We start from the raw sequence: 12,240 nt of genomic DNA, 5'->3' as shown, positions 1-12,240 counted from the left end.
AAGGCCCTTGCTTTTGCAGCAGCTGTTTGCTTTAACCCACGTTGGCCTTCCAGGCATCACCTCAAAGGCCAATGTCAGATCATTGTTTTGTCGCATGACATGCTGCAAAGGCTCCGATTTCGTCTGAAACTGTGCAGCGGAACAGAAGCCAGCACTTGCTGGTTAATCTAGGACACGGTCCACAGGGGACTCCTCCAGCACAAGCCCCACTGAAATGAACAGCACTTGCATCCATCCCTTAATGATTTGTCTAAACAGATAAATATAGACTTTCAAAGGGAACGGTGTGCATTGCATCTGCAGATACTGAGTTGAAGCAGAGGAAGGGGAGGGTGAAAGCATATCAGAAACCCCATTGTGGTGGCCCTCCGTGAATATTACACGGAACGGTCCTAAACAAATATATACGATGCTGAGAGAAGGAAGCCTTAGGCTGTGACCTTTGACCTCTCGCACAAAAATATTGTGTGAAAAGTGACTCTTGGGGTATATGCATAAGGTGTCTATGAAACATACATTAATTTTGTATTTCAATTTGGGTCCCATCTCCAAGGTAGCTCATTACATATGTATTTGAAAAATGGGTATTCCGTAATGGAGAAAAAAATCTAGAAGTACTCCTGGTCCCAGGGAACTTGGATATGGGATACTCAACAAGAGAGTGACACCTTTGCTTTCCGATGGTTTCTTGTATACTAATCTTGTTGCAAGCACAAAATTACTGAAAATACTATATGCGCTTACCTTTAGGCTATGTGTGTAACATGTATTTGGGGCAAACGAACTTCACATTTAGGCTTGGTTACCATCTCCAAGATATATCCTATTATGTGCATATATGCCAATACAGGTATTCTGAAATCCAAAAATACTCAAATTCCCAAACATTTCTGCTCCCAAGCATTTCAATTACATGATACTCAATGATCATCATCGTTGTTGTTGTTGTTGTTGTTGTTGTTGTTGTTGTTATTGCTGCTGCTGATAATGCAAAAGCAGTATCTTATTTGTGGAACTGCTGGAATGACATCAGAAGTCTTTCTGCTCCAGAGGTCCAGTGCCAATTGGACTTCTAAGGTGATTGACAGTGGTTCGTAGCATCAGGAACTTTTTTGGCTTCGATTGCTGCCACCTTCTCACTCCAGCCCTCCTCCTTCATCAAAGCTCTTCCTCGATCAGGAAAGGCTCCACTCACAAAGCCACCTTACCTCTCCATAATGTCCAGGGCCCCTGAACCTGTTGAGGATTCAAAGTCACTTTGGGTGTGGGATGAGTGTTAAGTATCAGTTATTGGAAGACGAGGGCCCTGGGGACGGAGAGAGATGAACAGCCACAATTAAGACAAAATCTGCTGCTGTCGACACAATTCTGGGGAAGCAGATGCCTGGAACCATTTTGTGGTTGGGGAGCATTGATTTGAGGGCGAGGAGGAATCGATGTGTGTCTCGTTTACACTTTGCGGACCCCGTCGCAAGGATAAACGGGGAGGATAAATATTCCATGCACTCCTGAACGTTGTGATTTCACAGTAGCCAGACCTCCCTTTGCCCGGCCTTCACACAAAGCAACTAATTGGCTATGAAAGACTTTGACGTGATTGGAGTTTACATTTACTTCAATCAAACTTTGTGGTGTGCATCCTGCTCCACTTTCTAATTCTTAAATTAAGCAAAGCTGGGGGGATTAAAATACTCTGATTTTGTGACTTGAGCGCTTTTGTGTTTTTTCTTCCATTGAAGGGAAGCTGCAGCTTAAAGTTTGGAGGCACAGAAAGTATTGGTAGCAAGTTGTTGCAAGGAGATTGGTCATGCCATTCTTTTCAATGGGATTGGAATAATTATATCTCTTTAGCAATAGAAATACTTATTTATGATTTTTTTGAGGCTATTGAATGAATGCAGTTTGACAGCACTTGAACTGCTGTGGCTCAGTGCTATTATTATTATTATTATTATTATTATTATTATTATTATTATTAGAAACATAACAAGATGAGTCCACAGCAGACACTCTGCTGGCTGTTGTATTGGATCACAAGTTGGACACTTCCCAAGTGTCCTAGGACTGTGTGATGTATCGGCGAATAATGCATGCAGATCCCAGTAAGGTGTCCTTCTGCAACTGGCAGATGGTAATCTTGTCAGCACCGATTGTGTCTTTAGGCACTGCACCCTGTGTACCAATCACCACTGGGACCACCTTTACTGGCTTGTGCCAGAGTCTTTACAGTTCGATCTTTAAATCCTCATATCGTGTCATCTTTTCCAGTTGTTTCTCTTCAATCCTTCTGTCACCTGGGATTGCAACATCGACAATCCATACTTTGTTTTTTAACACGATCATGAGGTGAGGAGTCTTGTGCTCCAGAACTCTGTCTGTCTGAATCCAGAAGTCCCAGAGTAGCTTGACATGTTCGTTTTCTGTAACTTTTTCCGGCTTGTGATCCCACCAGTTCTTTGTCGCAGGCAGATGGTATTTGTGGCACAGGTTCCAATGAATCATCTGAGCAACAGTGTTATGCCTCTGCTTGTAATCTGTCTGCGCGATCTTCTTGCAGCAGCTGAGGATCTGATCTATTGTTTCATCTGCTTCCTTGCAGAGTCTACATTTGGGATCTGTTGTCGACTTTTAAATTCTGGCTTTGATGGCATTGGTTCTAATGGCTTGTTCTTGGGATGCCAGAATCAGGCCCTCCGTCTCCTTTTTCAAAGATCCATTTGTGAGCCACAGCCATGTTTCTTCTCCTTCTCCTTCTCCTTCTTCTTCTTCTTCTTCTTATTATTATTATTATTATTATTATTATTATTATTATTATTATGTATACCCCGCTTTATCTCCCCAAAGGGAAATATTTTACCTTCAGGTGTTTTGGACTTGAGCTCCCCAAATCCCTGACCATTGGACAAGCTGGCAATAGGGGCTTCTAGGACTTGGAGGTCCAAGTGCTTGGAGGTCTCCAGGTTATAGAGGCCTGAAATTATGAAACCAATTGCCATGTGATTAAGATACATACCAAATTGCGTATGGAGCATATAGTTTGTGGAGGCTCTAGAAGACTTCAGGCTAAGAATGATCCCTCCCTAAACTGCCAATTTATTTATTTATTTACTTTATTTGTATACCGCTCTTCTCAGTCCTTAGGCGACTCAGAGCGGTTTCAGCCATAATATGCAATTATGATCATTGAAGTGGAATCACAGCGGTATACTTACTTAGGTGATCCCTCATTGTCCGAATAGTACTGGCGGTGGATACGTAGGTGACTGTGGAGTCCTATTCTTGATCTGCATGTTCTCCCGCAGTGAGGGCATTGGTTTCCAGGTGGAAGCGGTCCCAGTTGGCGTTGGTTTGACATGCCTTCCTCTTGACACATTTCTCTCTTTCGCCCTCAATTCGTGCCTCTTCAAATTCTACAACACTGCTGGTCACAGCTGACCTCCAGCTGGAGCGCTCAAGGGCCAGGGCTTCCCAGTTCTCAGTGTCTATGCCAGAGTTTTTAAGGTTGGCTTTGAGCCCATCTTTCAATCTCTTTTCCTGCCCACCAACATTCCGTTTTCCATTCTTGAGATCAGAGTAGAGCAACTGCTTTGGGAGATGGTGGTCGGGCATCCGGACAAAATGGCTGGTCCAATGGAGTTGATGGCAGAGAACCATCGCTTCAATGCTGGTGATCTTTGCTTCTTCCAGCATGCTGACATTTGTCATCCTATCTTCCCAAGAGATTTGCAGGATTTTTCAGAGGCAGCACTGATGGAAACATTCTAGGAGTTGCATGTGACGTCTGTAGATAGTCCATGTCTCGCAGGCGTCTAGCAGGGTTGGGAGGACAATAACTTTGTAAACAAGCACCTTAGTATCCCTACAGATGTCCCGGTCCTCAAACACTCTCTGCTTCATTCGGAAAAATGCTGCACTCGCAGAGCTCAGGCAGTGTTGTATTTCAGTGGAGAGGTGGCTACCAAGGTAGCGAAAATGGTCAATATTTTCAAATGTTACACCATTAAGCTGTATTTCTGGCATTGGAGAGGGATTGGCTGGTGACTGATAGAAGAGTCCTTTGGTTTTTATAATATAAACTGTAATTGCATCGTGCAAAAGGGTTCCTAGTAATAGGAATGGATTCTTGATTTGGAAATGCATTGGGCAAGGTTTGTGTGAGAGGGAGAGATGGAGAGGAAGTCCTAAAGCCCTTTTCCTCACCAATTGACCCGGCCTCATCTGCCTCTTTGCAATTGGACTTCTCTCCCGGAAGTCACCTTAAATTGTAATCCGGTGCGGATCCCGGCGTTGCATCCTCCACTCCGTCGCCTAATGAGGTTATGACCAAATGCTCATTATAATTGCTTTGGACTCCTTTTAATTTTCAAGCTTATTAATCATAAGAAGAGTTATTTAAAATTGCATAAATTAATCTTAGATTAAAAGCCCATCAAAGCCTCAAAACAATTAAGAATAAGTGGGATTTCCCTGGGGCAGCAAGTTTTATTTTAATAGTGTAGCCAGGTGGATATCGGAACATTTGAAAGAGGGGCTGAGGAGGGGAGGGGAGGATGATTAATGTCTGCCGCAATTTTGAAGGAGAGGTTTTGAAAATGGCAACTTTGGAAGAAGCCTCCTCTCCCGCCCGCTGCACACTCAGGGCCAGCTATTGTTCCTCAAGCACACTAATGAACGTTTTAATTACCGTGTGCGACAGGGCACCAAACTCTGCAAGGGGCCAGCTTTGCCCTTTCGAAATGGCAGCGGAAGGGAAATGGGTGCAGTATTTCTCATTTTGGTGAGCGACGTCCAATCCTCTGCAGATTCTTGTGTAGCTCAAGAAGTCCAGATCAGGAAACGACTGTTGCAAAAGATTTTCAATACATTGAGAAGGCCTGAAGTCTACACTTGACCCTTGACATAGTCAGAGTTTTATTATTAGTAGCATTTATACTTCACTAGTTCTCTGTCAAAGGAGACTCAAAGTGGCTAACATTAAAAACCATAACAATGTGTGAAGTAAAACCTAACAATATTATTATTATGTCTAAGTATTATTATTAGTAGCAATTTACTAGTAATTTACTACTACTATTAGTAGTAATAGTAGTAGTGGTGGTAGTAGTAGTATTTAAACCCCATTTTTTTCTCTGTCAAAGGAGACTCAAAGTGGCTAACATTAAAAACCATAACAATGTGTGAATTAAAACCTAACATTATTATTATTATTTCTAAGTATTATTATTACTAGTAATTTAGTAGTAGTAGTAGTAAAAGTAGTAGTGGTGGTGGTGGTGGTAGTAGTAGTAGTAGTATTTATACCCCATTTTTTCTCTGCCAAAGGAGACTTAAAGTGACTAACATTAAAAACCATAACTAAAACCTAACACTTATTATTATTTCTATTACTATTTTTATTTCTAGGAATTATTAGTGGTTGTTCTTATATTTCTCTTTTTCTCTGTCCAAGGAGACTCAAAGCAACTAACATTAAAAACCATAACAATGTGTGAATTAAAACCTAACAATATTATTATTATTTCTAAGTGTTATTATTACTAGTAATTTACTAGTAATTTACTACTACTAATAGTAGTAAAAGTAGTAGTGGTAGTGGTAGTATTTATACCCCATTTTATCTCTGCCAAAGGAGATTTAAAGTGACTAACATTCAAAACCATAACTAAAACCTAACACTTATTATTATTTCTATTACTATTTTTATTTCTAGGTATTATTATTAGTGGTTGTTCTTATACTTCTCTATTTCTCTGCCCAAGGAGACTCAAAGCAACTAACATTAGAACCCATAACAATGTGTGAATTAAAACCTAACAATATTTTTATTAGCATTTCTAAAGATTATTATTATTAGTAGTAGTAGTAGTAGTAGTAGTAGTAACAGTATTTATCTGCCAAAGGAGACTCAAAGTGACTAACATTCATAATAATAACTAAAACTTAACACATATTATTATTTCTAAGTATCACCATTATTATTAAAAGTGGTGGTAGTAGTAATACATTGAGAAGGCCTGAAGTCTACACTTGACCCTTGACATAGTCAGAGGTTATTCTAAGTTTTATTATTAGTAGCATTTATACTCCACTATTCATGCTCCACTTTTTATCTGCCAAAGGAGACTCAAAGTGACTAACATTTAAAACCTAACACTTACTATTTCTAAGTATCATTTATTATTATTATTATTATTATTATTAGTTGTTGTTGTTGTTGTTGTTGTTGTTGTATTTATGCCCCACTGTTTCTCTGCCAAAGGGGACCAACATTAAAACACATAACAATGTATGAAGTCAAACCTAACAATATTGTTGTTGTTGTTGTTATTTGTATCTGTATCCCGCTTTATCTCTCTAAAAAGAGACCCAAAGCGGCTAACAGTAAAGACAACCTAACATATAATATATAAGCATTGAAGTAGAATTAAATATAGAAATATTAAAAAGATGTAGTTAAAACCATTAAGCATATTATTAAATTACATAAGTACTTTTGGTAGGCGAAATTTAGCTTAGTGTATGGTTTTGCAGAGATCAAAAGGACTCAGTTTGGACAATAACAGATGCAGGTTTGTCTGAGAAGAGTTATGGTTATAACCGCTCTGAGTTGCCCGAGGGCTGAGAAGAGCGGTATACAAATGAAGTAAATAAATTATGGTACTGGAAGGAAGTGGAAGATATTTTGGAATTTGAGAAGGAACGTAAATAATGAGTTTGAGAAGAGCTGGACCTTGTTTTTCCCATGAACAGCTGCATTTCTGGAACTGGGGGTGAGGCCTGAGAGGCAAACAATGCTCCCCCCCCCAAAAAAAAACAAACAACAGAGACATAATGGAGTCTTTTTTCATGGTCAACATGTTGCCCCTCAGACCTGATTTCTGTAAGCAAAGGCTGGTTGCTCTTGAATGTCTCCAGAGGAGGAAAGATGAGGGTCAGAAGAACTAAGCTGACAAAGCTCTATATGCAACTTCTCTGAGTCTGAGATAGAGTGGTATATACATAAATAAATAAATAATAATAATAATAATTATTATTATTATTATTTTACAGACACAAAAACACAGTATGACACAGGAAATGAGACATATATGCTGGATTTCGTATCACAAAATCACAAGTCGAACACTTCCCAAGCATCTAGGACTGTGTGTATTTTGAATGATGCGCACAGATCCAAGTAAGGTGGCCTTTTGCAGTTGACAGATCGTGATTTTGTCAATGTTCATTGTTTCCAAATGCCAGTTTGGCACGGCACCTAGTGTGCCAATTCCCACTGGGACCACCTTTATTGGTTTATGCCAGAGCCTTTGCAGTTCGATTCTGAGGTCCTGATAACGGCTGAGTTTTTCCTGTTGTTTTTACTCAATGCGACTGTCACCTGGTATGGTGACACCAGTAATCCAAACTTTTGTCTTTTCCACAGTCATGATGTCTGGTGTATTGTGTTCCAAAACAGTATTTTTGCGTGTTCATTTTCCACTACCTTTGCAGGTTTATGATCCCACCAATTCTTTACTGCTGGCAGATGATATTTGTGACATAAGTTCCAGTGAATCATCTGGGCCACAGAGTTGTGTCTTTGTTTGTAGTCCATCTGTGCGATTTTCTTGCAACAGCTGAGGATATAATCCATGGTTTCATCAGCTTCCTTGCACAGTCTGCATTTTGGGTCATCCGTTGATTTTTCGATCCTGGCCTTAATGGCATTGGTTCTGGTGGCTTTCTCCTGGGCTGCAAAAATCAGGCCTTCTGTCTCCTTCTTCAGGGTTCCATTCATGAGCCATCACCAGGTCTTCTCCTTATCAACTTTTCCTTCAATTTTGTCAAGGAACTGCCCATGCAGTGCTTTGTTGTGCCAGCTGTCAACTCTGGTTTGGAGTGCAGTTTTCTTGTACTGATTCTTTGCTGTACTTTGAGAAGTTTCCAATTATTGACTTCAATTAAAGCAGGTTCTCGACTTTCCTTTCCATATTCTGCCAGGGCGTGTTTTTCTTCAAGTGCTTGTTTGACTTGTAAAAGTCCTCTGCCACCAGACCTTCTAGGCAGATAGAGCCAGTCAACATCATTGTAAGGACGTAGTATTGTCATGAGTTTTCTTGTTTTTCTGACCAAATTGTCCAGTTATTATTATTATCGTACAAGTCTAGAAATGCCAATTACCCCAAAAAACCTGGGACATCTTATCCATGGGTCAGTGCACATTCTGTACCTTAACTCTTCCCATTAAAAGGAACCATTCTTTTATCTGAAGTAGAGTTGACACCATCCCAGGATGACCTAAAAAGGGCACTGATACCCTCTACTCTCCATTTCTGGCCTTTTTGGCTATCTGGGAGGGGGAAATGTGGGTGGTCAGTAAGAAATAGCCCTGTAAGAAGGCACTGGAACTTGCACATGACTTACTCAACTTGCACACAAGATCAACTTATGCATGAATCTGTATGGTATGGTAAGTACCAGGCAAAGCTTGGGAAAGGCCACTTAGACTCCGATTGCCAAGGGGTTTCCAGTTCTGGTTCCAAACAGGAGCTTTCCCCTAGGTCTGTCTCGCAGGCATCACCAAAGTACCGTGTTTGAAGACTTCCAGATAAATGGCCATGTGCTTTCCCAGTGAGGCGCATGCAAGAGCCTTAGCATGAAAAGCCCCATGGCAACACTGTGTTAGTAGCCAACGGGGATGTTAGTCTTCCTCTCTTCCTCCAAGGAAGGGTTGTGTGTGCTGCCCTGCATTGACCGGCCGCATTCTGCGATATCCCCAGCCCTAATGTGCCATTAACGGTAGGTTAATGTGCAGTATAATGTTTGCTGGGCTCTGGGTTCATTACACTTCTGAGTGCGAGGTCTTTCGCGGTGCACACCCGGTCCCTCTGCATTATATCATGAAATAAAAGCACCCTTTAACATCACACACTAATAGACTGTACTTGAAGGGCCTTCTGAGGGCACTGCAGTTCTTCTGAAACACAACACCCCGGCTCTAGAGGTGTGTTTACCAAAAATGCAATGCTTCCTTGTGTTCTAATTCGTAGCTCATCGGAGTCAGCTTTCCTTTACTACTTAACTCCCATTGTTGAGGAAAGAGCTTGTTTTGTTTCTCATTTTATGTTGGATTGTTCTAATTTATTACAAAAAATAATTCATTAAAAAAAGTATGGCGCTGATGGACAAAGGGCCCCTTGTGGCTCTTGGCCCGCTTTGCAAGCTCCACCTCCTTTTCCCTCAGCTCCACCCACTGCCTCCAGGTCAGCTGGAAGAAGGGAGAAGAAAAAGAAAGGCTTCCCAGCCCTTGCTGTGTTCTGATGCCTTCAGGCATCTGTTTGTTTTATTTCATATTTAAATGAGTATCATCTATAGAAATGGCCCAAGTGGGATACAACAAATAGGCGGAGAGATACATGGAAGCCTGAACTGAATTATTTTCAGTAAAGAATAAAATCAGTGGCAGCAGCATCTTCCATAAATAGATGTTAAGTGGGAGCGAGAGCAGGCAATCTGCCTAGGCGTCTGTGGGCCTCCTCCTCCTGGAAGGGAATATATACTCTTAATTAGATGGTTTGAAGGCCTTGTTGGTAAGATTCAGGTCCAGGAAAGCTCCTTTGCAAGCAGAGCAGGGAATTAAATATATATGTGTCCCCTTTGTGGGTGCAACAACAGGAGCACAAAGAAATCCAAGAGGCAGGGAATCTGCATAAACAATCTTCCCTTTTGGAAGAAGGGAAGAAGCTGCTCACTCTCCTTTGACCAAAACCAGGGAGCGTGGGCCTGGGTTTGTCCTAGAAAGGGTTAATTAAGCCTCCCTTCCCTGGAAAAGGCAGCCCTCCTCAAGGAAACCAGATGTGACAGGTTCATTTAAGACGCCTGGTTTGTCATTGTTTATCTCATTTTCAGGGTTGGCAGGGAAAATTAGGCTGCCTGGCACTCACCGGTCCCCTCCCCGTCCCCACCCCCACCCCCCCGGACCTGCCCTTTCCCAACCCTAGATCTCCCCGTCTTCAAAAAGAGCAAGCTTTCCTCAGCACCCTCCACTTGGGTCTGAAGCATAGCCTCCTCCTCCTCTTCCTCCTCCAAGGCCCTGATCCCAGGACAAGGCCAGGAGCTCCATTGGAGGGTGGGAATAGCAGCAGATGGAGGGGGCCTCCACACTGTAGGATGGATGCAGTTTGATCCCACTATAATGGCCATTGAGTCCTGGGATTTGCAGTTTGGTGAGATTGGTGAGGCACTCTTCGGCACAAGACCTTGTACAGCTACGGCTCTCATAGCATTGAGCCATGGTGGTTAAAATAGTGACAAACTGCATTTGTTCTGCAGTGTAGAAACACTCACAGATTAAAATGCAGGTAGGTGTTCTTAGGTAAACCCTTGGAGAGCTGAGGCCCTGGAAAAGTTGTATAAGGTCTTCAGCCTTCTTTGTCACAAGTGCATTAAACTACAACTCCTGGGTGGGTTCTGTTCCTGAAGATCTGTGGTCGAGTTCAAGGGCCTGGTTGTCCTGAGCTCATGCCAAGCAGACCATGTAAGGCAATCTTTCCTCTGTGACTGCCTCTTTCCAGCTTCTTCAACATTGCCTAGCAAAATGAGAGGGGTCCATACAAAGATGTTTTAAGTGGCTGTAGTTTGTTAAGTGGCTGTAGGTTTGTAGCCATTTGGTTTGAGACCCATGTTTTTCAAACCAATGCCCTTGAGGTTCACAGTGTCTAGTTGCTACCAAAATTCTCTGGGGAGTGACATGCCTCTTTCTTCTCCATTTTTTCCTTCCTTGTATGTAGATGTTTCTCCTTTCTGTGGGAGGAAGAGTCTCTTGCCAGCCTGGGACAGCAGGCAGCTCTGTTTTTGAAAGGGAAACACGCTTATACAAAAGCACACACACAACACAGTCTCTCTTTGTTCTCTAGGTCCCCGATTTGCTTCTTTCCCAGTTTTACATGACCCTTGTTTGCCCGTTTTGTTTGCGTTGGGCTTTTTTAAAAGGCCAGGCAGGTAATTGTTGTCTTTATTCTAAATAAGGACATGTCTTCCTTTCCTCCTGGGATCTCCCAAGAGTTTTACAGATACTTAAGTGAATTTAACCTTGTGGCATTCTGCAAAGCCAGTAGGAGTAATTACAGTAAGAAACTTTGAAGGCAACGGTGCCAGACTTGGCTTTTTTGGGCAGGAGATTCAAGGGAATGTATTTTGACATTCAGATTTGCCAGGAGAAGCGAGCAGAAAAAATGAGTTGAAATTTACATCTTCTTTTGTTTTCTTTTTGTTATCCTGAGTTGGTCAAAGGTAGGGATGGAAGAGTGAGCGGAGGAAAGACATGTTTATTGCACTATTGGCAAAGGCGGGTATCACTGACCAGAGATGGGTCCATACTTTACAGGAAAGAAAATCCTGGCTTAGTGGTTGTGGCTCATGATTCATTGGAAGGGCATTGGCTGTGTCTTGCAGAAGGCCATCCCTGCTTGAGTCTTGTGATCTCCATTGGAAAGGAGACTTGATAGCTGGACATTGCCATGCACCCACGCGTCCCTCTTTGTCTCCCTCAGGGCCATGTCTTCATCGTTCAGTATGACGACGGCAACGCAGAAGTGGTTTCCATGTGGGTTTGCCGGATGTTGGAAGAGAGGCGCTCGCAGCAGCAGCAGCAACCCTCGCAACCGCAGGAAGGGCCTCTTTGAGCAGGACGGATGCTGTATGAAGGTCACAAGAAGGCGGAGACAGGGGCCCTCCAAAGCCCCTTTGGACTCTGCTGACTTTCACAGGAGGTGTCTCTCTGCTATGACCCATCAGTGAAAGGCGTTCAGATACGTGTCTGGTGACATTTTAGTCAGCATAGACTGCTGTACTCTCTCACACACAAAATCACCCCTCTCCTACATCACAAGGACTTATTCAGCACATTTAAAACCATATTATTATATATTTTATTAAACTAACTGTATATTTTTTGGCTTCAGAGTATTTCATGCACCTCTTTAGTCTTTTGCTAAATATAAATGTTGTGGACAGCCTCCTGGGCTCGACTGTTCCTGTCTTCTAGGCCCAGTGATACAGTTGCTTTGGTTTCTTGTGTGCAAATGCCAGGATGAAGTAAGTACAAACCAGTCAGCTAAAGTGTCTTGTAAGTATAAGCAAGGATCAGCAGGCTTTGGCTGGGAACCTGTATGGCAGAACAGAGAGTAAAGTGTCTGCAGGTGAAACGATGTGATGTCTGCTCACCTCTCGCTCCTCCATTACAGTGGCTGGTGGAGAACA

The 12,240-nt window shown here is 42.3% G+C and overlaps 1 protein-coding gene across 2 annotated transcripts in view; it reads left to right on the top strand.

Annotated features, from left to right (window-relative positions):
- Positions 1-11,931, top strand: part of MAP2K5 (mitogen-activated protein kinase kinase 5) — a 145,199-nt gene extending 133,268 nt beyond the window's left edge. For both annotated transcript variants that reach the window (XM_067471382.1, XM_060755376.2), the window contains one exon: positions 11,532-11,931. In XM_067471382.1, coding sequence (XP_067327483.1) covers positions 11,532-11,663 — 132 coding nt within the window. In that variant the 3' untranslated portion in view covers positions 11,664-11,931. The remainder of the gene's footprint in view (positions 1-11,531) is intronic.
- Positions 11,932-12,240: the final 309 nt, after the last annotated feature.

Source organism: Anolis sagrei, chromosome 9, assembly GCF_037176765.1.
Source record: "Anolis sagrei isolate rAnoSag1 chromosome 9, rAnoSag1.mat, whole genome shotgun sequence".
In the NCBI taxonomy this organism is placed as follows: domain Eukaryota; kingdom Metazoa; phylum Chordata; class Lepidosauria; order Squamata; family Dactyloidae; genus Anolis; species Anolis sagrei.
This window is presented reverse-complemented; position numbering and strand designations above follow the sequence as displayed.